The sequence below is a fragment of the Paramormyrops kingsleyae genome, chromosome 5, assembly GCF_048594095.1.
Source record: "Paramormyrops kingsleyae isolate MSU_618 chromosome 5, PKINGS_0.4, whole genome shotgun sequence".
NCBI classification, from domain to species: Eukaryota; Metazoa; Chordata; class Actinopteri; order Osteoglossiformes; family Mormyridae; genus Paramormyrops; species Paramormyrops kingsleyae.
The window spans coordinates 10,510,359-10,536,063 of NC_132801.1; the positions used below are offsets into that span (position 1 = coordinate 10,510,359).

General features: G+C 47.1%; 2 protein-coding genes and 1 long non-coding RNA gene across 7 annotated transcripts; 2 read left to right on the forward strand and 1 right to left on the reverse strand.

Annotated features, from left to right (window-relative positions):
- Window positions 1-878: 878 nt before the first annotated feature.
- On the forward strand, window positions 879-15,746 carry map2k7 (mitogen-activated protein kinase kinase 7). 2 transcript variants are annotated; one of them, XM_023791924.2, is made up of 12 exons: window positions 880-1,065; window positions 3,330-3,377; window positions 6,616-6,760; window positions 7,065-7,131; window positions 7,221-7,334; window positions 8,030-8,149; window positions 8,376-8,483; window positions 8,584-8,763; window positions 8,870-8,950; window positions 9,352-9,494; window positions 9,797-9,842; window positions 9,952-15,746. In XM_023791924.2, exons 1-12 carry the CDS (start codon window positions 942-944, stop codon window positions 10,090-10,092), a joined length of 1,317 nt encoding a protein of 438 aa, XP_023647692.1. In that variant the 5' UTR covers window positions 880-941; the 3' UTR covers window positions 10,093-15,746. The 2 variants fall into 2 exon arrangements, with proteins under 2 accessions (XP_023647693.1, XP_023647692.1); XM_023791925.2 differs by lacking the exon at window positions 3,330-3,377 and having other exon boundaries at window positions 879-1,065.
- Window positions 15,747-17,806: 2,060 nt separating this feature from the next.
- LOC111833547 (uncharacterized) lies at window positions 17,807-24,588 on the reverse strand. 4 transcript variants are annotated; one of them, XM_023791919.2, is made up of 6 exons: window positions 24,320-24,588; window positions 19,864-20,169; window positions 19,582-19,784; window positions 19,297-19,443; window positions 18,869-19,034; window positions 17,807-18,417 (listed from the first exon to the last, which is right to left on the reverse strand). In XM_023791919.2, the coding sequence occupies exons 2-6, from the start codon at window positions 20,135-20,137 to the stop codon at window positions 18,221-18,223; spliced, it is 987 nt and encodes a 328-aa protein (XP_023647687.1). In that variant the 5' UTR covers window positions 20,138-20,169; window positions 24,320-24,588; the 3' UTR covers window positions 17,807-18,220. The 4 variants fall into 4 exon arrangements, with proteins under 4 accessions (XP_023647687.1, XP_023647691.1, XP_023647688.1 ...); XM_023791923.2 differs by lacking the exon at window positions 24,320-24,588 and adding an exon at window positions 21,736-22,788; XM_023791920.2 differs by lacking the exon at window positions 24,320-24,588 and adding an exon at window positions 21,411-21,518.
- Window positions 21,728-25,695, forward strand: LOC111833548 (uncharacterized). The gene is made up of 4 exons (XR_002835784.2): window positions 21,728-21,864; window positions 24,260-24,296; window positions 24,562-24,794; window positions 25,091-25,695. It is a non-coding gene; the product is annotated as an uncharacterized lncRNA (long non-coding RNA).
- The last annotated feature ends 10 nt before the right edge of the window (window positions 25,696-25,705 follow it).

Consider the following 25,705-nt stretch of genomic DNA (forward strand, 5'->3'; position numbering starts at 1 on the left):
GACGTAATAATTGATGCTACTGCAGCCGTGTAGAACTTAGCCACGAGCTTCTGCGACAGCTTAAATTTCTTTAGCTTATGTAAGAAGTATAGGCACTGCTGAGCCTTCTTAGTGATGGAGGTGATATTTGTGTACCATTTGAAGTTTGGGGTTTGGATGGTGTTGTGCAGAAATTTGACGGTTTCAGATCTGCTCACAGTAGTGTTCCGTATGACCAAAGGAGGTGGTGCTGGGGTTTTTTTTTTGGAAGTCAGTGATCATTTCCACCGTTTTTTTGTGTGTTCAAGTCTAAATTGTTTACATCACACCATGACACCAGTCGACTTACTTCCTGTCTGTAGTTGGACTCATCCCCATTTTTTATGAGTCCAATCTGGGTGGTATCGTCTGCAAACTTAAGGAGATTTACAGATTGATATTGTGAGATACAGTCGTTTGTGTACAGGGAGTAAAGCAGGGGAAAGAGAACACATCCTTGTGGGGCACCAGTGCTGAGGAAGATGGGATCTGAAATGTGGTCACCTGTCTTCACGACCTGTTTCCTGCCAGTTAAGAAGTCATGGATGAAGTAGAAGAGAGATGGCCGAACATTGAGAGACAATAACCAACTAATAAAGAGATTTTAGTGGTAATTAAAACGATCTTTTTCATTAAAAATGCATATAAGTACATCAAAACCTTATTATGATTCCATAAATCAGGAATCAATAACTTCGTTAATTAATGTTTCTATAGCCTTACATACAGAACGGCATCACCATCACGCTACATCATATGACCTGCTGGCAGGGACTTTCCAACTCGGGATGTTTCTATGGTACTACAGCGAAGCCCTGGTCCTCCAACATCCCGACATGCCTCAGCCAATGCAACGCTCCCGTCGTCCGCTAGCGACGCTAGACGCAGTAGGCGCAGTACTCCATGGTCCGTAGTTTTTCAAGATGTCGTCGCTGGAACAGAGACTCTCCCGGATCGAGGAGAAACTGAAACAGGAGAATAAGGAGGCCCGCCGACGTATCGACCTTAACATCGACATGAGTCCTCAGCGTTCGCGCCCAAGGCCAAGTAAGTGTCCGTTACAGAGGAATGAAGCGAGTCCCCGAAGAAGATCGCGGATAGCCGAGGAAAGGACTTGCCGAGAGGGAGGGGAGGGAAGGGGACGGAGGGGGAGTGTAATTGAGACATCGTTGGCCAGCCAGCTACATATAAACAAACCTGAGCTCGGCTTCTTTATCGGCAGCCTTGTCCTCCAGAGCATCGCGGATGTTACCGAGCGCCCACGAAGGGCCGCTTGGGGGGCGCTTTGCTGTGATTCACCCATTACAGTGTGCTGTTCTGCTTAGGAAGGGCTCTGCTGTCGGGTTAGTTAGCCAGCATTAGCAGGCCCCATCTGTCCGGCGGTCAGTCAGCGGGGCGGTTTGTAGCTCATCGGGTCTCCGTTTGCCATAAGGAACAATATGCAGCCCGGTTATATATAGACCCGGCTGTGATCCCAATGCCTTGTGTCTCTTCCCCGATCGTGTGTGTTGCCCTGTTGGTAAGGAAGCAGCGGGGTGTTTGACAGGGGACACGCTTAGGCAGGGACTGCTTGGCTGGCGGCTCCGGCCCGGGGGTGATTCCCTGTGTCTGTGATCATGGGCGCCCGTCTCCGAGGCTTGTTCACCTGGGGCCCTGTCCTGTCATCTACCAAGTGACCGGTTTTTGAGCTGCCCGCTGTTGGACTTTGCGGATTAAATGTCCAACTTTGTTGGTCTTCTGCGTAAAGGAAAGAGAGTATTTGTCAGGCCGTGCAAAATCTGACGTCTTACGGTTGCCTTCAGTGTGATGTGTGAAGAGAGCGAAGCAATTAGACATGATCATGACTGTAACCATGTCTCGGATAACCTGATGACCAGAGCATTTCTCCTATATGATGCCCTTTTTCCTAATGCATGATAATCTTATACAATATTTTATCATTATAGCAATGTATGGCTTTTCATAGTCTATATATCGTTCATGGAATTGAACAATGTCTCTCTGATTGAGTTGGTGTGTATAAGTTGTCCCTGTATGTATACCTGTGATGAAGTACTTTGCTTGGCTGTGTGCTGAATGGATGTTGAACTGTGCCTTCTCAATATTTAAATTCCACCTTGGTTCTGTATGGCTTGTTGCCAGATGCCACTTGCCATTTGACTGCTTTGTGACAAATTTGTCAGACTGTAGTGCATTATTTTCCCATTTTGTTGTTGAAGGTGATTGTCGTCTTGAGTATAATAGTGTTTGTATAATGGTTTTATGTATTGGTCTAATTCTACCATTCAGTCTGCTGGTATTTTTCTGAAATTCTCCCTGTATAAATGATTTGCAGTATAATTATGAATAAATGGCATTTTCTTTTTGGGGAATAGTGCATTTTATATTCTAAATGAGTGTATAAGAATTTGACATTCCCATTTCACGTAGCACAAATTTCGCTGTAGTGTACGTTTTATCAATATGTTGAAGGAAAATCATAAGATAACACTGAAAGTCAATCAGTACCTCCACAGTGAATCTCTTCTAGTCCATAGTTAATGTACATCACTGGCTGAATGTCAAATCCATCCATCTTCTAACCTCGAATCTTGCACTTATCTGGCCCATGACTGTCAAAATTCATGGCTTCTTTAAAAACATGCTGCAGTTTAAGACTGTAGAAATTCATCCAGTGGTCGAGGTTTTATCCTTTCTAAGTAATCTTCAGCTTCCTCTTTGCGTATTTTCTGTATGTTTTGAAACATTCTCTGTGAGGTACTTTGAAGGCAGTTTGTGGGAACCTGGTGGCTGAAATGAGCCATGATAAAACCTCCATCCACGTTCAATTGATACAGATTTCAAGTGTGTTTAATGTCACACGCTGACCTTTGAGCTGCTGAGCCAGTGTGACATCAGGTGTGAGGAAATCCTGCAAGATGGACAGTTCACATTTCAGCCAGGCGGTCGGGCTGCAGACGGGTTTTATACCACATGGTGCTGGAACACTGCGGCATGTCATGTTCATGACAACTGTCATTTCTCTATTGGCTGAGGAATAGTTTGTTGAATGTATGTGTGTTTTGTATAAGCTAGTTTATTAGGTTTATTCTAAGACAACGTTCAGTAATGAGCATTCAGCAAGGAGCATACAGAAGCTAGCAAGTTTGGCCGTGCACAGTGTAGTTCGTGTGCGCATGCGTGTGTGTGTCAGGTGTCACGCACAGTGATGTACGTGCATATAGCTGTGATATGCGTGTGGTCGCGCCAAGCACTCTCCGCCATGTACAGTATAGTAATGTGCGTGTGTGTTTTCTCTCCCCTGTGTCCAGTCATCGTGATCCAGCTCAGTCCTGCTCCAGCCCCTTCCCAACGTGCAGGTATCATTCCAACCATCCTACCCCCCCCCCCCCCCCCCTGCCATTGCGCCCTCTTTGCCTGTCACACTCTCTCTCTCCCACGCTGGCTCCCTCCTCCTCCCTCTCATCTAAAGTTTGAAAGGTACTGGTGAACTTGCAAAGGCCCCCGGGTCAAATTATCTGCTAACCCCCATTGCTTCTCCTACCCTGAGCAGCCTTTGTAGCTGAGGTTCTGTGTAGTGGTAGAACCCTGTCATTTGTTTGCTTTAATTCTGTCCATCTATTTATAAAAAAATTAACTTTACTTACAGAAGTAAATTTATGCCTAGTAGTGCAGTTAAGTCAATAAATATAAATCGCAAGTTCAATTGCACCATATATATTTATTACTTATTTCACTTAAAATTAATATATACTCTGAATAAAGTTTATACTGCATATAGATGCCTTCCCCACTCGCCCGCTCATCTCATTCTCAGCAGTCTTGGCTTATTCCCCTCGTTTTTCTCTCTTTCTCCATTCCTCCTCTGCTCCCCCTGTATGGGTGTCAGTGGCAGGGCAGCCTCCTGGCATGCTCACGTGTGTGCGTGTGTGTGGAGGTCACGTGAGGTTATTAACCCTGAGCTGCTGTACTGAGACTCTGCATGGAGCTTCCTGCACGGCCCCATCCACTCGGGCTGTCACCGGGCCGCCCCCCGGGACGCCGTTCGACTCGGTCGCTTCTCCCAGACGCTCTGGGCCCCTTCAGGTTCCCGTTTCCACACGTTCGGGTGCCTCCGCTGATCCTCAGTCCCAGTCCGCCTCACAGGCGTTGTGTTCCTGGAGGCTGGTTCCTCTGTCTCAGGCACGACTCTCTCATCTTCACTTTGGATCTTCTCACCAATCTATAGCCCCCTCCCCCCCCACCCTTGGGGGTCGGCGGGCCGTTGGCTGGGACTGTGTATGGCCTTCACACACAGATCCGCTCTGCCTGTCCACCTGCCGTGTGCTTTTGCCTTTCTGTCTGTCTTGTGCACCTAGGTGTAGAGATGTTGCTGTGACTAACTTACTAATGGACTCTACGGCCAGCGGGTCTGCTGGAGGAGGAAAGGCCAGGCCTTACTGACCTGGGACTCTTCCCTGTGTCTTCATCGCTGTTCACTGGTGTTTTTTGTTTCTAGGCAGGTGTCATTACAACAAAATGCTGGTTATCGGAGAAGCTGTCAGGCTCTGTATATAGGCGTCGCCTGGCAGCCTGTATCAAACCCTTTATTCTCTCTCTAGCTGCATTGCTGAGGGCATCATGCCTGTATCAAGCCCTTTATTCTCTTTCTAGCTGCATTGCTGAGGGCATCATGCCTGTATCAAGCCCTTTATTCTCTCTCTAGCTGCATTGCTGAGGGCATCATGCCTGTATCAAGCCCTTTATTCTCTTTCTAGCTGCATTGCTGAGGGCATCATGCCTGTATCAAGCCCTTTATTCTCTCTCTAGCTGCATTGCTGAGGGCATCATGCCTGTATCAAACCCTTTATTCTCTCTCTAGCTGCATTGCTGAGGGCATCATGCCTGTATCAAGCCCTTTATTCTCTCTCTAGCTGCATTGCTGAGGGCATCATGCCTGTATCAAGCCCTTTATTCTCTCTCTAGCTGCATTGCTGAGGGCATCATGCCTGTATCAAGCCCTTTATTCTCTCTCTAGCTGCATTGCTGAGGGCATCATGCCTGTATCAAACCCTTTATTCTCTCTCTAGCTGCATTGCTGAGGGCATCATGCCTGTATCAAGCCCTTTATTCTCTCTCTAGCTGCATTGGTGAGGGCATCATGCCTGTATCAAGCCCTTTATTCTCTCTCTAGCTGCATTGCTGAGGGCATCATGCCTGTATCAAGCCCTTTATTCTCTCTCTAGCTGCATTGCTGAGGGCATCATGCCTGTATCAAGCCCTTTATTCTCTCTCTAGCTGCATTGCTGAGGGCATCATGCCTGTATCAAGCCCTTTATTCTCTCTCTAGCTGCATTGCTGAGGTAGACGTCTCAGTTTGTCCTGCCTGTAGGCAAGGGGGGCACTGAAAATCACAGCCCCAGTGTCACATGCAGCAAGACAGGGAAAGTAGCCAAAGTTCGAATGTCAGTCACAGTAAATTTGCAGGACACTGGAGCTCAGGACTTGGTTTCTGTCCTGTGAGGGAAGTTTATACTGGAAGGCGCCATGTTATGAACTGAAGGAGGGCAGCTATTCTTGCTCTGTGTCTGAATGCGGTCTCCCTAGTGCATGCTGGGACAAGCTAACACTAACTCTGAAGCTGGTTTGGCACGTTCTGTTTTAGTTATTTATTTAAACTGACTAAAATGGTTGATCTGCCTGTGCTGTCATGGTGTGTGTGTGTGTTTGTGTGCGCAACGCCACTAAGTTGGTTTACTGTGAAAAGGTGGGGTCAGTCCACTTACTGTAGGGGGGAAACTCGATCAGCTCACCCCTCTGGGTGCCACTTGGCATGCTCCTTTTGGGGGCGGGGCTTCCTGTCTGATTTCTGCTCCACTCAGCTAAGCAGTGCCTCAGTGCTCAAAGCCTGATTTGTCATTGGGACTGCCAGTCAAGACTCCTATTTGCTACCTTAGTTATGGATGACATGGAGCTCAAAAAGAATTTCTATAGTATTAATATATTGTTGTAAGTAAAAAATGGCATAGAAGCTGTGTAACAATAACATAAAATTATTAAAAATGAATCCTGTAAAATACCCCCCAGCTCAAACACAAACTGTCCCTTTGACTTTCAGTTTTGTGATGCTAATAATGTTGCTCAGTCCATTGTGATAAAATATTTTTTAAATGCTGATTTGACACTTAAAAACCTACTTTAAATCATTTAAATAGATTGTGACAACCTTATTCTTCTCAACTAGTTGTGCTTGGGTATGTTAAACTAGGTTATGATGCAAGTCACCATTAATAGACCGTATATATTTAAAGTCTCATTAAGTTTTTGAATTGACAGTGATGCCACATGTGGTCTGAAAATCTGAGATGAGTGCAGCGCTGAATTAAAGACCTAAATTTAACAGATCTTTCATTTTATAATCTGCTACCTGGAAATACAGAAGTTTGAAAGCTTGTTCACACCAGTTAGGCTTGTCTAATCGAGGATGGCCATACTGTTAAGGGTTCATTCCTCTCTCCTGCTCTGATTTTTTTTTTTTTCCCCTGGCCCCCGTGTCTTTTTCCTCTCTTTTTCCTCTCTTTCCCATTCTTCATCTTGTTCCTCATTCCTTGCGCTCAGCTCTACAGCTCCCCCTTGCAAACGACGGAGGGAGCCGCTCGTCATCATCGGAGAACTCGCCCCAGCACCACGCCTACCCCAGCCGGCCTCGGCACATGCTGACCCTGCCGACCCCGCCGTACAGCCTACAGAAGAGCCTGGAGAAGTATGATGCTAACATGCTAAGTGCTAGCTACATTTCAGCACAAAATGACCACCTCTACCACGTAGTCTGCTGCCCCCGCTGGCATGGTGTCGCATCGCGGCAACTTCGCCCACACACAGTTGGACAGATTCGACCTGCTGGATGATTCATGTGCAATACGGTCCTCTGTTTTTTTTTTACCCTCTTTAAATTTGCATTTAAAATGAATCATAAATGAATAAATGGCCGGCTCACTCAGTAGTCCAGACTAAGGGGCTTTGTATCCTTTTAAAGTGACATGTGAGTTTTATCTACCCCCCACCAGTGCTGAGATCGACCAGAAGCTCCAGGAGATCATGAAGCAGACAGGGTACCTGAAGATAGATGGGCAGGTGAGGCAGCAGGGGGTCCGTTTACATGGTATATCCTTCCACTCACGCGATCGCTTTGCACTGAAGGCACACTGTGTCACGCCCCCCAGCGGTACCCGGCGGAGGTGAGCGACCTGATCAGCGAGGGCGAGATCGGCAGTGGCACCTGTGGTCAGGTCTTCAAGGTGCGCTTTAAGAAGACGGGCCATGTGATCGCCGTCAAGGTGAGGGGGTGCCCACAGGGGCTGGAGGAGGTGGAGGTGGGGGGACTCTATCTCACCACATCACTATTTCTGTTGGTTATCTATCCTTGGCTGTAAGTCTATCGCGTTTGTTTGTTTTCTGTTCGAGCCCTTAATTACATAGTCGTGATTAAGCATTCAGCTGAGCAAAGTCCTAAATTACAGACCTCGTAGCAGTTAAATTATCATGTTAGCTATTTAGTTATTTGCGCAAAGTTAAAGGGCCGCAGGCAGAGATCGGCAGTTTTCTTGTCCCAGTGATCCATCCAATCAGGGCAACACCAGCTGTGTCCCAGTGGGGTGCCCAGTGCACTGCAGAGACACAGCTGTCCAGTAACTGCGCCCGTTATTCTCCAGATGGTGACACACATTCTTTGGGGGGGAAAAAAAAACCCCAAACCGTGATCCTTAAGTAGTATCAGTCTGTTTGGAACAACATTAGCTATTTAGATTTAGTTTCTTTTCCTCTTACTGATTTCCTTTTATAGATAATTCCTTTTTCATTGTAGTTTAAAGATTTAGCTTTGTGATTTTTTTTTTGTGAGTCTTAGGAAGTATAAAAGGCCCAGGTGCTTCAGGCTGTCCGTGGGACTTCAGAGGCCACTCAGGTGGCAGTGACGTCCCTCCTAGTGGCTACAATGACAGCAGTCTGTTCGCTCTCGTCTGTGTCCCCACAGCAAATGCGAAGGACGGGCAACAAGGACGAGAACAAGAGGATCCTGATGGATTTGGACGTTGTCCTGAAGAGTCATGATTGTCCATACATCATCCAGTGCTACGGCGCCATAGTGACCAACGTGAGGAGCGGAGATTGTCTAACATCTCATTGTTTGGGGACAAGAGCGACCGGGCCCACAGCCCAAGTCCAGACACACACAAACACAAAGACGCACACAGACGCATACGTGCTGTTTTTTTGTTGTGGGTTGTGACATCGGCGCCTTCCTTAAAAACAAAAGAGTCATGGGGTGCCATACGTGTGCCGGTCACCCCGGCAACAGGTTCTGACTTTCCCTTCCGCAGACCGACGTGTTCATCGCCATGGAGCTGATGGGCACGTGTGCCGAGAAGCTGAAGAAAAGGATCCAGGGTCCGATTCCTGAGCGCATCCTGGGCAAGATGACTGTTGCAGTGAGTCCCTCTCCCTTTATCACCCCCAGGGACCTATAAGAAGCACACGCTGGTTCCTCGGTAGATATCTCATGGCACCTGCCATCTCCCCGCCCCTCAGATTGTGAAGGCGCTGCTGTACCTCAAGGAGAAGCATGGCGTGATCCACAGAGACGTCAAGCCATCCAACATCCTGCTAGACGCTAAGGGTCAGATCAAGCTGTGCGACTTCGGCATCAGTGGGCGCCTGGTGGACTCCAAGGCCAAGACCCGCAGCGCTGGCTGTGCTGCCTACATGGCTGTGAGTCCTCGCCCCGTGCGGGGGCGGCGCCCCCTAGTGGCCTTTCTGCTGTTGGCTGATGGGCTTCCCCAACACTAGGGTCTTGTTAACTCTGTTCTGTTCACAGCCTGAGAGAATAGACCCTCCTGACCCCAGTAAGCCCGACTACGACATCAGGGCAGATGTCTGGAGCCTGGGGATCTCTTTGGTAAATGCCCCTCCATCATCAATCTGTCTGATACCCACCTCCACCACCCCACCTCCGCACTGCACCCATTCTGGTCCTTGCTATTTGTTTACTTTCCCCCTGGGATCAGTAACGTTAGCATTAATAATTAATAATTATTTCACAGCCTATTTGTTCAGTACTGGATAGTGATGGGCAATTGGTGCTTAATGAACCAGTTGCTGTATTTTCAGACACCACTAGATGGTGCTCTATTCATATCCCAAAGTAAAACAAGAGCGCCATCTAGTGGGTTAAAAAACAACAACAACAGAAAGTGGTTTACGAGGCTTTATTCAGCCATCACCAGTATTGGATGTTCATTTCTCTGGTTTTCTAAGCTGACCCCTGACCCCTCTGTGCCCCCCTCCACCCCCCTGCAGGTGGAGCTGGCCACGGGGCAGTTCCCCTACAAGAACTGTAAGACGGACTTCGAGGTGCTGACCAAAGTGCTGCAGGAGGACCCGCCGCTGCTCCCACTCAGCATGGGGTTTTCCCTCGACTTCCAGTCCTTCGTCAAAGACTGGTAAGGCTGGCCAGGGCCGTTCCCGCTCCAGGTGCGAGAAGCACCCGCGTGTGACTCGACTTCTCAGGCGTGACATTGTGACAGTGGGGGATGTGCATTAGCAGCGTCGGCTCCAGAGCTTCAGTATTTCTGGGGGGAAGATGTAAATTTAACCATAAACTGTTCTTGGTAGCTTGGTAGAGGTCCAAACGGGCTGCAGCCATTGTGGTTGAGGCCTTATGTTCTGGCCATGTGACTCTTGTGAGTCAGTGGCGTTTAGAAGGATTTGCATCATTCTGATTTTGTTTCCCCTCCCTCTGTAGCCTCACGAAGGATCACAGAAAAAGGCCAAAATATCACAAGCTGCTTGTAAGTAATCTGCTTCTGCTCAATACCCCCCAACCCCAAAAATTCCCTCAAAAGGCCAGTACACATTGGTACACACGCGTTAATGGCCCGCCCCCCCCTCCCCCGGCAGGAGCACAGCTTCATCCGACGCTACGAGGTCCAGGAAGTGGACGTAGCAGGCTGGTTCCAGGGGGTGATGGAGCGCACCGAGTCTCCACGCAGCAGCCAGTGTTACAGCCCGCATCAGCTGCAGTCGCTCTTCAGCAGGTAGCTGGAGAAGCCAGGCGGGGAAGCAGGCGAGCAAGCAAGCTGGAGGACTGGAGGACCGAGGCCCAGAGGGGGAGGGGTGGGGAAGGAGGTGTGGGGGGGGTGGCCCTGGTGTCTCCCGAATGACAGACAGACAAACAGATGCTGGTCTCCAGTCGGTGCTGGAACAGATGGGCAGACAGGTGAAGCTCTAGAATGCTAGCGGCTTCCTGATTGGCTGGTGAAGCTCTCGACTGCTAGCGGCTTCCTGATTGGCTGGTGAAGCTCTCTAATGCTAGCGGCTTCCTGATTGGCTGACGAAGCTTTCGCTCCGTGGTGCTTACCTGCTAGTGTAGCCTAACCCTAACACACACGGGGGGGCCTGTAGATTTCCCATGTACATACCGTCACAGGTAGGTTTTAATGAGCTCACAGACACACAGACATAATCAGTAATGCCTGGTTTGACCCGGTTTTATTACAGCCCCGTCTCATTCTGTAAAAAGTCAGACTCACTGTAAGGCGCTCGAGCCGCACCGCAGTGACGCCGTGCCTCAGATGGGTCACTGCGGAGAAAAAGCCACCTATATACTGTCCAGAAGGCACATTCACTTGGCCGCTCTTGCAGGATCATGGCACACCGTAGCTATCGGTGGAGCTCAGCTACTGTAAACGCAGCATGCATGGCTGTAGGGGCCTGTTCAAATGAGGGTGATCGCCAATGTGCAATACTCGTGGTGGGGGGGGGGGGTGCTTGTAGGACGCACAATACGCAGGCAGTCTGCTGAAGATGTGCAGTGTTGGACTAAGTCGCTCTGTAGATCAGATTTCAGTGTATTTTTCTGGGGGGAAGAATTTTGTTCCACTAGTATGGCCCAAGTCAGTTTGTGGGTAAAGGTATCTCAGCACTGAAGGCTTTAACCTGACTCAGGCTAGTCTTTTAGCCTTCATCAAGCTATCAAAGGAAGAAAAGGGAGGTTTCGAAAGGTGTGGAGTCGTTTGGGGAGCTGCTCGGTGGACGGGAAGAGGGATGGGGGGGTGTACATGGAGAGAGAGGACAGTGTAGGACCCGCGGCCCCCCCCTCGCGAGAGACGAGGAAACGGGACGTTGTGAGAAGAGCGTAGCCTCCTGCTCACTGCGGGAGCAGGGGTTTCGGAGGGCGATGCGAAGTGGTGTGAATGCAGTGTCTAACCGTCCTGTGGCAAAGGACTGTGGGAAAGGTGAAGAAGGAGTGCCAACCAGGACCTTCTCCTGGTCTCCTCATCCTGGCCACGGCGTCAAAGAGCGGCAACACTACACACCACATCCGCCTATGTTCAGTCAGGCCATGACACGAGCTGAGGCGAAGCCGCCTCTGATAGCTGTGCGCCAAACCGCCAGTGCGGAGGTGGGGGGGGGGGGGGTCGTCTTAAAGAGGATCAAGCAAGTCGTTCAGATGGACACCTTCAGATGGTAGAAGGTGGGAGTGAGGACCTTACAGTGGGCAGAGACTTAGTGAGCTTGGTGGATGAAGCGGCAGAAGGTGTAGCACCAAGGAGGACAATAGCAAGTGAGATGACGATACCAGGAAGCGCAGGAGGAGGTGGGCTGAGATCTGGCAAGGGGCTGATGGGTTTGGGGATGAGCTGGGTGAGGGGATGTAGGGCCAGAGTGGAGGCGTGTCCTGAGACGTCAGACTGGGAGACCTCAGACTCAGCCTGAAGCGGGAGTGTTTTTATCGTGTTTTACTGAATTGGCTGGTAGAGTGGAGCAGAATAAACTGCTGCCGTTATTATTGTTGATGATGTTCTTATTATTTATCTTGTCAACGCTGCTGCTATTGCTTTAGACGCTGCTGTCTTGTGTTTGTCCCCAAAGGATGATTTTAATTTATTATTTTTTTTAAAAGCCAAATAAGTGACGTAATGCAAAGTGAACACAAAGACCAAATATGGACAAATACACTTCATACTGCAATGATGACTCAAAGGGTGGGATTAAAGGCGGGGCGAAGGGGGTGTGCGGCCTCGGTGATCTCTATACCCATGATTACTGTAAGATTATGCTCGACTTAATGTTTAAACACTCCACTTTTAGTGAGCCTACCTGCCTGTTGCCTGTGATGAAATTGAACAGGGTGTGTTCTGCACTTTGCTTTCATTCGCTCCGGTGCAGTAGGCCAGCGATCTGTTGGAAAGCTTAAAACCACAAGCCATGATCATAACTGCAGCCTTGGGGTGATCAAACATTTTACCTGCACTGCTAGTCCGTCAGGTTCACGACGTCTGCTCAGAGCTCGCTTTAATTCAAGCCCACATACATTTTGGCCGCGCAGCTGTTGACGTGAGCTGATCCACAGATGTCAGCCGCACATCTTTAACTGTCAAACAGCGCCCTCTTGTGTCAGACTGCTAAATGGCATTTAGCGCTGGTGCTGCAGGCTTTGCCCTGGGACGAGCGCTGCACAGAGGTTGTTCAGGCTCACAGAATGTCTGTTAACCATTTTATGCCTCGCATAAATTCAGCTATGAACCGGAAACTTGCTGCTCTCTTGTTATGTACTGCAGTCTTCACTACAGCGTTTGGGCGAAATGAAACGACAGTTGTAGCAGTAGCGTGACACTAGCCGGGCTCGCTGCGGTGCTCAAACTTACTGGCCAGCCGAGGCTTCTGCTCGCTGCCATGGCGCAACTCGCACCCGGGTCTCCTGTGGGCTTATTGCCCGTGAATGACCAGGATGCTGGACAGTCAGCCAGTCTTTTTGCCTGCCCGCCTGTCTGTCTGTCTGTTACCTTCTGTCTGAATGGGCCTCCTGAAATAGCACTCTAGATGCGGGAGAAGATGGTGACGTGCACACCAAAGGTGTCAACAAAAACAGATACAAAAAAAAATTGTTATAACTACAATGATTATATATACAGATATATATATATAGATATATAATCTATAGCTAGTGATGAGGGAGGGGCTGTGTAAGCGAGACCAGCTGTGTTGAGGACGCCGCGAGAGGCCGGAGTCCATCGCGCTGACACGGCTGAGCCCTGCCGTCTCGAAACATGCAGAACCCCAAATACAGATTCTGTCCATATTTTAAAGAGCATTAAAGTCAGGCGGAGACTTTCTGCGGTTTAGCCAATCGGATTGTGACGCTTGTCCCCGGCCACCGGCAGCAGCTCCGCGCGGTCGCGCTCACGTCCGGCCTCTCGCTGCGCGCCTTCTCTCACTGCTTGCACCCTGGGCGACTCGCACACGCGTGTGCACACGCTCCAGGTCGATCCTCATTTAAAACAAAGCTGCTTTCTCTTCTCCCGAAAAAAAAAAAGGTATTTTGTGGGTGTTTTCATTCATTCGCAGATGGAGTCATACCTGACAAATAGGAGTGTGTGTGTGTGCGTGTGTGTGTGTGTGCGTGTCTGCTGTCCTCAGCTGATCCCCGAGTGTCGCTGCACACGTGTGTCTTTTATGTGTGTCGGGGGGGTGTCGGGCACAATGATGGAAATGGCTTTGGTGTGAACACGGGGCAGAGAGCACGCCCCCCTAGCTGCAGCGGCCTCCCCATGCCCCGTTTGGAGTCGTGCAGCCCAGGGCTCGTGCTGTCCCCCATCCCCCCCCCCCGCCCCACACCTGACACCGAGCTGATTTTCATGACCCCATCTGTAAGTAAACCAAATATCATTTTCACTATGCAGTTACTCAAATTGGTCAGCTTGCTTTATGGAAGCCTCTTGTATATATTCATGCACAGTGAAACTGGAGTTAGACACAACAGTATTTAAATTTATTATTATTATTATTATTGTTTTATTTTCCCCTCTTATTGCCCCCCCCTCCCCCCCTTATGGTTGATATCTTGCCTTCAACTAGTCCACAGAGTGTGGCTGGGGGGGGGGGCATTGTGTTTTGGATGAGCTGACAAATATTTAAGGATTGTACTGGGGGGGGGGGGGTTAAGGGCAGTAGACTGGGTTAGTTTTGGGTAGCTAGTCCAATGCTGTAAGTATATCAATTGCATGTTATTGTCACTGATGAAACTGCCATTGATTTTTAGATTATGACTGGGGGGGGGGGGGGCACACAAAACTCTATTTATAATTTTTACGTATTATATATTCTTTTTTTTTTTGAAAACGAGTTGAAATGTGTAAACAGAAAAGGCACACTTTTATCTCTGTATGTTGCTGAGGTTTTAATCTATTTGCAATATAAAGTTTAATTTTTACTGTAAGTTGGTGGCATAGTCTTTTGTTATTATTATTATTTGTACCTTCTGCCCCCCCCCGTTTTTCTTTAGTTTTTCCCCCCCCTTCACCGCTTTTGGCGATGTGATGATTTATGTCCTCTACTGCTGCAGCAGTTAATCCTCCAACATCCCACTCAAACCTTTTATTTATAATCAGGGCGAAGTTTACGCCAAAACAATGTTAATAAAGGTTGTCCGTTTGGGGAGCATGCCCAGTGGAAGGCGTGTTTCTCTCTTTGGGGGATTTTCTCTCTCTCTCGGCTCCTGTTTGTTTTTCCTTGCGCCGCGTCTCCATTACTGTCGTTGTCATTTCTGCTTTTGCTCCCATCCCCCCCCCCCCCGCTGTTTTTTCTGGGCTCCCATGAGCCGTTCACCTAATTGCCCCCCTTGCGAGCAGCCCACCCCCTTCCCCCTCCCCCCGTACTGAAAAGATCTGTCTTATGATTGTTGTTGGCATTGTCACACAGTAAAAAAAAAAAAAAAGAATCTTTCCACTCCGCACACGACATGCCGATTCGTGGTGCCCTGGTTGGACACACACGGTTGCTGCCCTCCTCTACACTTTCCCCTGACCTGTTGGGTCTGGTTTCATCCCGTTCATTTTCCGAGCCAGTCATTTCTAGTCTAGTCAGCCTTCAAGTTTTTTTCTTACTTTAAAAAAAAACTCTTCTTCTTCCTGCCAGTCGCACATGCGGTGTCAGCTGAGAATGTGCGTGTGTCAGATATTTCTTGCTTTTACACGCATTTCTCTCAAAGTCTAATGGCATGTTTGCTCATCCATCTGTCTCCCTTAGTTCCTATTTAGGACCCAGCTGTGTCATTGTTTAGTGCGTCACATGATCTGCTATAGTAATTATACCTTGTGGGAGTCACATCGCTCCGTCACTGGAAAACATGCAGTGTGGGCTGTTGTCTATTTTCGGCCTCTTAATGCCTTGAAGGGGATGTTGCTCCCTGTCTACACAAACTAAACTCTGCACAATGCCAATAACAGCAAAAGTCATAGCATCTCGTCAAGCCATAATCATATACGAAGGTCCAGGTAAAACCTTTCCCATATTTTTGAGAGAGATGATTGGCTAGGCTGGTATTTGTAATCACCCAATAGCCAACAGGATGGAGTCATGTTTTGTTTTGGATATAAAAGTTTAAATGGTGATGTCGCTAATGTTGGGTGGGCGTGTGGAGGGGGGCTGCATTAAAAGCATTTGATCGCATGAATTATGTTTAACATGGGTAAAATTTTGTTTTTAACATCTACATGTGAGGATCTTGTTTGTCTTGATGGTTCTTATTCATCTTTTGTTCAATTGTTTTTTTTGTTTTTTTTTTGCTCTTATTTCCCCTGGTAAATTTCAGAGTAAATGCCATTATATTGTGAATACCTCAGGTTTTTTTGGAAATAAAAAAACAAAAACATTTAAAAACTAAAAAATAAAATTTAAAAACTTCCAAAACAGATTCCTGGTTGTGTTTTCATCTCTCTGTCTCCCGGCGGTGCTCTCTGGGTTGGGGTTCTGATCAGTCTTAGTCGGTCATTTTATTTTGATGGCAGAGGGGTGACCTTGTGTCTTTTTTTTCTTTTTCTTTTTTGCAGTTGCACTTTCCTCTTACTGGATTCTCTCCTGGGTGATTTTTGCATGTTCAGCCTTTCTGATGGCTGGCTGGTATTCAGCAGAGGTGGAAAGTTCAGGTCCAGAAAGGCAAGATTCAGACCCAGATTTTGTTTCAACCAGTTGAGTGCTCTGTGACTCTGTTGGTTGAAACAAAATCATGGTCTGTATTTTTACTTTCTGGACCTGAAATTTCCACCTCAGGTATTCAGTAGTGTTCATATAGCATTCCCCCCCCCCACACTGGCACCAGGATCTGGTCAGCCCTCAGCTCTTGCACTTCGCTGGCTTCTTGACACCTGCATGCTCGTGATGCATCAGCCACCTCTCTGGTACATGACTTCGGACCACATCTGCCACATGAATAAAAGTGTATCAGCAGTTCTAGATGCTCTCCTACGTCGCTTGTTCTGATTCGTCCAGGCAGCTGCGTTATAAAGTGTGAGGTGACTGAGACTGCAGTACTGACTGCTGTAAGGAAGACCGACATGCAACGTAACACGACGCAGTGCTATAGAGTATTACTGCCGTCCATGTTGCCTCTATCCAGAGGTGGACATTTCAGGTCCAGAAAGTAAAAATCCAAACCAGGATTTCATTTCAACCAACCTACTGAGTATAAAGATTCACAGCCATATAGTACTCAACTGGTTGGTTGAAACAAAATCCTGGTTTGGATTTTTACTTTCTGGACCTGAAATGTCCACCTCTGCCTCTATCTGTTACTTTGTTTTAAGGCTCACTGCTTGCAGAGATACTATTCTGCCTGCCTGACCACAGGGTCACGCAAAGTCCCGGAGCCAGTCCCAGGAGAGGATTAGCATCACTCAGTATGTGCTGGCAGTTTATAAGTTTGTGTGCATGTGTTGCTTGATTACACGTTTCCCTGCCTTGTGTCCCCTGCTGCCTGGGAATATCTACAGGACTTTCTGCGACCCTCTACTCGATAAGCAGCCCAGCACGATCCATGCTTCTCTCTCCTGTCGGAGATTCTGCACCACCCTGAAAAGTGTTCTGTGTTCTTGGAACGTGTATATTGCATGCAGCCATTATGTGTGAAGCCCTGATTGACATAGATCTCTCAATGTGCTGCTGTTGAAAGCTAGTTATCTGTAATAATCAGAGGCAGGTTGAATGTATACTGCGATGCATGTTTTTCCTTTAATGCAGCTTGTGTGTGTTCTCTCTCGTACTTCCTTTCGTAGGCTGAAACTTCCTTTTGTCTTGTTGCTATGGTGTTTGCAGTGTTCAGTTTCACTTTGCTCTTCATTCTGATTAGATTCGGCTGCTGAATGATCTCTGCAGTGGGTACATTTATCTGTCTTCGGGACCTGGGGGTGTCAGAATGGCGACACCGATACTCAGGCAGACAGCCAATCTGAGGCTTGGGCGAACCGCTTACGTTCTGGATAGGGCTTAATCTCCTCGATCTCCCTCTGCCCTTCATTCCCCAGTCCTGCATTTCATTTCTCTTATTCTATAAAATACTATTGAATTAAATTGAATCTGCTGGCCTTAGAAAGGAGAATGAAGTGATAGGATATTGTGGTGTCAGAGCAGAAAGAGTCTTGTCCAAACATAACTGCTTCCCTGGCACATTCGTTAAAATGCAGTTTGAGTCTAATAAACCGAATAGGCAAATAGGGGACTTTCCTGAAGCTGCTGTAGTTTTCTGAGGAACAGTTTTAATTTAACCAAGTAACTGCAGCTCGAATGCATTCTGCTGATCCATGATAATGTATATTTTTAAAGCACCTTTCCGCACCGAGTTAAGCTGTGGGAACAATGGGACTTTACTGGCCAATGCATACAGGTTAATCACAGGAAGCCAGCTTTACGATTCATTCTACGCCTGCAGAAATCTCACCACCAAAGTGGAAATCCTGCAGAGATACATACAGTAAGAACTAACCAGGGCTGTTCCTTTGAAATGCCGTTAGCGTTTTATTGATACCCAGAAGCTCAGAAAAAAGTAAAAGTAAGCACCACGTGAGAGATTCCAGAGATGACGGCCGCCTGGGGGGGGGGGGGGTGGGGGGGGCATTCTGGTGTACGGTCCTCGCTGAAACGGTGTCGTCATGTATAGAGGGCTTTCTGTTTCAGCCTGTGTGTGGGCCGCATCGTCATAACAGAATGGCAAAGGTCGTGGCCCTTTAATCACAGAGATTGCGTGACTGGCGATGGGAAATAAAATTTGTGAATGTACAGAGTCAGAGCCATGATGTGTGGGCTGAGCAATGGAGGTGAGTGGTTTGTTTAATGCCACAGGTTGTTGTGTGTGTGTGTGTGTGTGTGTGTGTGTGTGTTTCCCAGCCAGTCCTCAGCTCTCCGCGAACACGCCGTTGTATCCACAGTGCAATTCCTGGTGGCGCCGCATGTCCACCTTGCGCTGGAAGCCCCGGTGGCAGGCGGGGCAGGAGAAGGGACGGTATCCGTCGTGCTTGCGGCTGTGCGTGATGAGGTTCGAGCTCTGGCTGAAGGCCTTGCCGCACACCTGGCAGACGTGGGGCTTCTCGCCTGCAGGACAATCAGAGATGGACGACCGGTGTTAAGGTATCAGCAGTATTTCCTACTGAAAGCTGATTGGCCCTTGGAGTGCCCCTTCCCTGTCAATCACTGATTCAAAACATATGATTGGCTAATGATAACCCTTGCCCCTCTGTATGAATTATGGCCCTCTTATGCCCGCCACCTTAAAAATCCTAGATATGTCCCTGGATATACTGCTCTTAAGTTGACACCAATGAGCTAAGAACAAATGCTTTAGTATTAAGCTGTTCTGATGTAAGTACGACTCCAAGGTCAGCTCCCTGTGCTTGGATATCAGGGAATGTGAATATAGCCAGTTCACCCAATAGACGGCCCAAATCCTACAACACATATGGTGCGGAAACCATATCAAAAAGACAGAAATCCCCTAAGACCCATAAGCGCTCCTGTGTCGATCACATCGCCTGCCCGCACTGACCCGTGTGGATGAAGGTGTGTTTCTTCATGTCGGACTTCTGGTGGAAGCGCTTGCTGCAGTACTGGCAGGGGTAGGGCCGCGTGTTCGAGTGGATGAGCAGGTGCGTGGACAGGGTGGACGAGCGCTTGAACACCTTGCCGCACACCTTGCAGGTGAAATTCCTCTCCTGGAACAGAACCAATCTGTGTGCTAAAGAGGTTCTGTGCTGTTGACTGGTGCTGTCACCGAGAACAGTCACCTAAAGACTGTCCAGTATCAGGAATGGTTCAAGTTGCTTTGATTAGAAGAAAGACAAATGTAATGCTGAAAAATAATACAATTTTAAAAATCAACTAATAAAATGAATGTTGATATATCCCTTTAATAAAATCAATGTCTATCCCTTTAATTATCCATAAACCGATCAAGGGATCAGGGACCAAACTCACCTTTATTCTGCCATTTACTCCTGCGTCCGGCCTGATGTTATATGACTGGCCGCTCTCCTTGCTGTAAGCGGCCAATGGGACAGTCAGCCTCGTGCCATGTGACCAGAGCATATGAGTAGTATCCAAACTCGAGGCGGAGGGAAACATCTGCAGGGCAGTCAGATCATTCAGACGAGATAGGAATATATTGCGCTCCTCTGGCTGGTGAAGGAGGCCGCAGCTCCCCCTGCTGGTTGGCTGTGCCCTGGGAGGTCGTAACGGCATCCGAGTGCAGAATGAGCTTACCTTGCTACACGTGAGACACCTGCATACAGAGCAATGGAGGTTGCCAAGCTGTCCTTGTTCTGGCGCCCCCTGCTGGTGGTTCATTATGGTATTCAGCAGTTTCTCGAAATGTAACTCTTTCTGCAGAGCCTCAGAACACAGTGGGGTCCACGGCAATGATGGAGAGGGCAACATAGTCGGCACTGCTATGCGGTCTGAGTGCTCTGTGAGGGTGCAGAGTAGGAGTTTAGAATAAGTATTTTGAAGCAGAGAGGAGTATGGTGTGTGCTTGTGTGTCTGTACCTGGGGACCAAGCAGGGTGCGGGTCGCCGTCCGTCACAGAGCCTGGAGGCTGGACGGTGTGACGAGGGCACGGGGAGGGGGTGTCCCGACACTGAGGCTCCACAGCACGTGACGCGGCATGCGCGGGGGGAGGCCCCGGCGACGCCGGCTCCACCGAGAGTCCGCAGGGCTGCCCAGTTCGGAGAGTGGAGGTGGTCGACCCGGGACTGGCATCTAGAGGACGCAGGGAGTACGATCCTGCCCTCTTACTTTTGACCAGGAATGAGCGAGGCATGGCAGGAGAGAGGGGGCTGGGTTTGAGGTCAGCTACAAAGACAGAGAGACGGGGAACTCGTGAAAAAGGACACTGAGGCTTGGAGCCCCTGTATGCACTTATCATTGTATATAGTACTTTGTATGCACAATCAGTGTAAACTGTACACTGCATACACCGATCCCTGTATAAGTAGGCTATGTATACTTAGTAGAATATTCCATACACGGTGTACACCGATCCCTGTATAAGTAGGCTATGTATACTTAGTAGAATATTCCATACACGGTGTACACCGATCCCTGTATTCAGTACTCCTGCACGCTTATTTGCCTATACTGTACGCAGTATCACCTACTGGTGCATAGCACATTGACTTGTGTTGTTTTGGTGTAGCTTAGTTGAGGTGCTTATTGGTGTTATGTGATATTTTTAGTTAAATTATAAAATAACAGGCATTAAATTATCTTTATAATCTACTAGTTAAGCTGTTCAGGACTTTGATTAAACATATTGCATTTAACCGAAAATGTAGTGGAGAAATAAACCTGACTTATTTTGACTATTCACCAGTCCCTGTTTACAGTACGCCATATACACTTACTAGCACATAGCGTACGGTGCATACACCAATCGCTCTATATGATACACGGCATGCGCTAGTATACCACACACTCATCACTATATGTTGATTAGTGTATAGCGTCTCTAAGCTCCGTATGAGTCAGCTTTGATGTAGATGTCGATTGAATTTCGGTCATGGTTTGACACGTTAAAATTTGAAAACTGGGGTTCTCTTAATGCCTATTAATATTTGCATACTGAAATTAAAATACGTTTTAAAACGTGTCTAATTAATTTGTGTAATTATCACAAAATTATCTAACATTGAAATAATAAAACATGATTAATTCGATTTAGATTAATTAGATTTTATCAGGTGGTTTCAGGGGCATAACATCAATGGCATTCAGTTGATATTAGATCAGTATTGTGTGATCGTGTCAAACGAACTTCAGAGATGAAAGCAAAATGCCAGCACACACGTTTGCACACACTGGGGCAGGTCTCAGAAACCATGGCGTGTGAGAGACGTACTTTGAAATGAAAACGCTAAACCGAGTCAAAAAGGAAAACAGCAGTGATTCTCTAAAAAACCTCAAACACCTACTGACTCTACGGGGAAACATCGCATTTAAGCAGAGTTGAACAATCGGCCTCTATGTTTGTGTGTTTATATGTATGTATTTTTTATATATTTAAATACAGTAAAACTTTTTAGATGGCTGCATACCGTTCTCATCAGTAATGTAATTCGTCTGTCACACTCGTGCAAGCATCCTCAAGGCACAGTATTTCAAACTTAAAAACAACTTAGTCACCACCAGGACCATGAAATCACAATAAAAATTGTTCCTCATTTCTACAAGGGATAACCAACACCCGTGAATGATGACACAAATCACCCCCCACCCTGCACGTTCGAAGAGCTCAGAAATCCTGAGGCCATAGAAAAGCCACGAAGGGCTGTGAACATCAAGCAGCAGCAACGCCTCAGTATGACCGGATGACTGGGCGGGCGAGACCGTCAGGTCAATGTGTAACGGCACCGTTATTACCGTCAGGGTCAGAGCGTAACGGCACCGTTAAGACTCCGCAGCATCACGCGCTACGCTGGGTGACCAAGTAACTTTCCAGCTAAGAGGACAGAAAAAGGTGACAAGGAACAACACAGAAAAATCTCTGCTGTAAGTCTTCCTTGAGTTAGCGGTCGCGATAACCGCATCTGAAGCTGACCGTTAGGAATCGGTCTGACACCGGGGAAAGGTTTGATTCTATTTAAAGAGGAAAGTTAAACACAATTATAATAATAACAACAAAATGACAGATTCTTATGGTGAAATTACAGATTATAATTGAACACAAATAAACCGAATTCTGTCGCACCATTCTGTTAAACCTTAAACATATAGAACCTTTAAATTTAATTTTAAAACAAAATATTTAGATTCAGTCACTGTTTCCCTAGACTAGCTCGGTTCACTTTTAAGATCACGTATAATTTTAGTGTATTTATACAAGTTTTGATTAAATGTTAATGTATGAATTTCATGTCACCTAACTCTTCTCAACTCAATTTTTTAGCCGTTACATATTTTAGATAACTGATTTTTAAACAGCCGGAAGTGTGCAAGTCAAAAATAGTTTGGCAGATTGTACCAATTATCAAAATAACTAATTCACTGAAAAATAAATACCAGCCTACCAAGTCAAATGTTAAAAAGAAAAACATGAAACATGCAAATAAATTTCTATAATTAGTTTCAGGGACTGATAGTAAATAGACTCCAGTAGGATACAACAACGGCCCACAAATCCATAGTAGACCAGGTCAGTAAAACCTTTTTTACAACACGACCAGTTTTTAGGCCTATTGCAATGTTACACCTTCTCTTGATGGATTCGGTGCATTTTATTAATAGCCTACCAGAAACTGTAAGTCACGAAGACTCATTCCATAAAGATCATTTCATCTATTTCCATTTAGTTTTATTTAAAGATTTGTTGCTCGGGTGAGGATTGACAATAATTAAAATTGATAGGTGAATGCAGGGGCGTTGCTAGAGATTTTGGGCCCCATGAAAGCATATCATATTAGGCCCCCCAGTCCAAACCAATACAGTTATTTTCCTAATTTTTTAGGGCCCCTGTCACTCAGGGGCCCTTGGAATCGTCCTAGCTTTCCTCCCCCTTACGGCGCCCCTGGGTGAATGTTATAATTGAATAAAAATAATTAACGAGCAGGGGAGCTATTGTAAAGATCAGGGGCCAAGTTAAGTTTCCCTGGGGCTTGATTTATTTATTTCTTTATTTAAAAAAATAGAGATCAGACCTAACGACGCGCATGATAACCAGCAGACGAGGCTATGCAGTAAAGCGCATACTGCACTTAGGAAAAAGCTCCGTGCTGTAGTGGTCCCCCCCCCTCAACCATGCACAGCTGTCTCCATGGCAGTTTAACTCCACGGTGCACCTGCGTCTAACCCCCCCCAGCTGAGGTTTTAGTGCCCAACTGCAGAAACAGAAGCGGGTGGAATGGGACTCCAAATCCTTTGCCTCAGATTGTAGTGAAGCATATACCCGCTTTAATCCCGCCCAAGGCAAAACAAAAAAAAAAAACCTAATTTTTAACAAAAACATGCATAATTTTTTCCCCTCCCGTGTTTGGCGCAGACGAACAGCTGCGATCAACACGCCGGGCGTAAAAACACGCAGACCTGCCACCTGCAGACACCCCCGAAGCCCGTCGGCCGCAAGTTACTTGCTTCTCAACCGTTTATATGCAGCTTGCATTAACTGGGCTGCAGCCGCAAATCGCCGCAGCTCAGTTACAGTAAACGACTTTAAAATGCAACAGGAGCCGCTGCTCCGCGATGCCGCCTGCAGCATCTCTGCTAAGATGCACAAACATATTCACTAAAGGAATGAACAACCCGCACTGGCCAAAGACCGGCCGTGTTAAAATATTACTTTAATGCTAAGGAGAAACTTTATTTCTAAATGAAATAAAATAGTTTCCTGCATAACGCGTGTGTATATATTTTTTTAACTATGTAGGATTAAAACTCATTTGCATTATTCAATAAAAATTGCAAATGATAAAAAAAAATCCATATAGCTACAATGATAGTTTAATGTAAGCCTATATTTTAATGTATTATCACTGAAGCAACAATTAAATTATGCCTTCAATATGTTTCATATTGAAGGCTTACAGAAGGACACTTTGATTTCATTGTATTTCTGTAGGAGATGTAACAAGGACAAACGGTTCATGGAGCAATATCTACAACTGCAACATGTGTTTTAAAATTTGTGTAGTGAAGTTAGTCTGCTACCAACAGGTTTCCCACTTGAAAGAGTCCCTGTCCCACCAGGAGACATTCTAGGGTGACAAACGAAAGACCTTCTGATTTTATGACACTTATCGGCTTGATCGCTTGCTTAGGCTGCAAAATCTAAATAAATACAAATGCAACAAGACAAAACAACAGCTGGAAGATGAACACAGCAGTTTGAAAAGATATTCTGTAGGTCTTTTTGGAGGTGGGAGGAAACATTAACGATATTATCCGCTTACAGGGCCAAACCCATCAAGAGGAGCAAGGACATTTTTAAAGTGAGAAGAATCCTGAAACTTACCAGAATTATCAGATTATTACTGATATTAAAACCAAATTGTGTGAAGTTGCTGTGTTGAGAAGGGAGGATGAGTATGGAGCTGGAAAAAAATCCACTCTCAGCTGTTAATCACCACTATCCGCTTGATAGTTAATAAAAACATTTTCCTCTGCAGAGAGCAAGAGTCATTTTAAAAAGCCAGTATTTTCTTCCCCCCTCTTCCTCTTCACCTTTCTCCTACTCCTCCGTTCCACCAAGGGCAGTCTGGCTTGAGAGCAGCGTGGAAAAGTCCAACGGTGATAAATCAGAGGGATGGCGGGTCGGCCCAGGGTGCGGGACCGAGCGACACTGAGCCGGGGAGGTGCGCGGTGGGTACCTTTGAGTCACTCGGCAGAGGAGACCGCAGACAGCTTCCTCTCCCTGGCTGACAGGCAGCCTGGGGCTCGATCAGGGCGCCTCCTGTGCGCCGCGGCCGTTGGTGCGGCACACGAAGCAGGTCAGAACAAAAAAAAAAAAAGAAAAATGAAACTTTACACTGTGACGTGGGTGACGGCAGGAAGAAAAGGAGAAAGTCCCACCCCAAATTTGTAAAAGATTCAGACAGCAGCTGACTGATTGTTAAACAACTTTTCTGTCTGTCTTTTGTCCTGCACCACTGTCAGATAGTGCTCCCTCACAGCAGGGGACACAGAGGGTAACGGTGATGCATTCGCTTGCCGGACGGGTGACATCCTCTTATGAGATGGCATCTCACGTTGACTTATACACATCAACTTGTTGCTCTCCTGACAGGTCACATGGGTTCCTGTGTCCTCTCACTCAAAAGCCAGAGTGAGTCTGAGGCTTCACAGCTTCATATCTGTCAAACGGCATCAACCGCATAGAAAAAGGCCCCCGACCAGCGTGGAGGAGAGCAGGGGAGCAGAGGAGATGCATGGGCCGGAGGCTGGGCGGGGACTTCGCCACAACCACAGGCTTTAAGGAACCCAGTATCTGACCTGCAAGCTGCAGACATGGCGCTCAGGAGTCATGGTGACGCTATCCAGCATGGCCTGGAGACGCCTTTAAGGTGGCTGCTCGAGAAAATGCCAGTGGAATGAAAATGCAGAAAATGCAGTTCTGCAGGGCTTTGTGGGACAAAAAATAACCTTCACAGCTAGTAAAATAATGAAGGGAGGTCAGATCAGGGTCACCGTGTCTCAAAAAGATGGACAGATTTAAACTATGCTACTGAATAGGACAGAGGAAAAGAAAAACTGAACAAGAAAGGGAGACACTGCTGGTAATTGCGGTGTAACTGGGAAGGCTGGCCTGAGTCAGCAGTCAAGTGGCTGGCCTGTAGAGGAACACACACACACACACACACACACACACACACACATACACACCCCAAGTCACATCCAAGGT

What these genes read in the sequence shown, in the direction of transcription:
- map2k7 (XM_023791924.2), top strand. Translation starts at nt 942, where the DNA reads ATGTCGTCGCTGGAACAGAGACTCTCCCGGATCGAGGAGAAACTGAAA. An exon ending in GCGTTCGCGCCCAAGGCCAA is followed by an intron (nt 1,066 to 3,329) that starts GTAAGTGTCCGT and finishes CCCTGTGTCCAG; the next exon opens with TCATCGTGATCCAGCTCAGT. An exon ending in GGAGCCTGGGGATCTCTTTG is followed by an intron (nt 8,951 to 9,351) that starts GTAAATGCCCCT and finishes ACCCCCCTGCAG; the next exon opens with GTGGAGCTGGCCACGGGGCA.
- LOC111833547 (XM_023791918.2), bottom strand. Translation starts at nt 20,290, where the DNA reads ATGCAGTGTACAGTTTACACTGATTGTGCATACAAAGTACTATATACA. An exon ending in GCACCCTGCTTGGTCCCCAG is followed by an intron (nt 19,785 to 19,863) that starts GTACAGACACAC and finishes GCACCCTCACAG; the next exon opens with AGCACTCAGACCGCATAGCA. An exon ending in ACACACCTTCATCCACACGG is followed by an intron (nt 18,418 to 18,868) that starts GTCAGTGCGGGC and finishes ATTGTCCTGCAG; the next exon opens with GCGAGAAGCCCCACGTCTGC.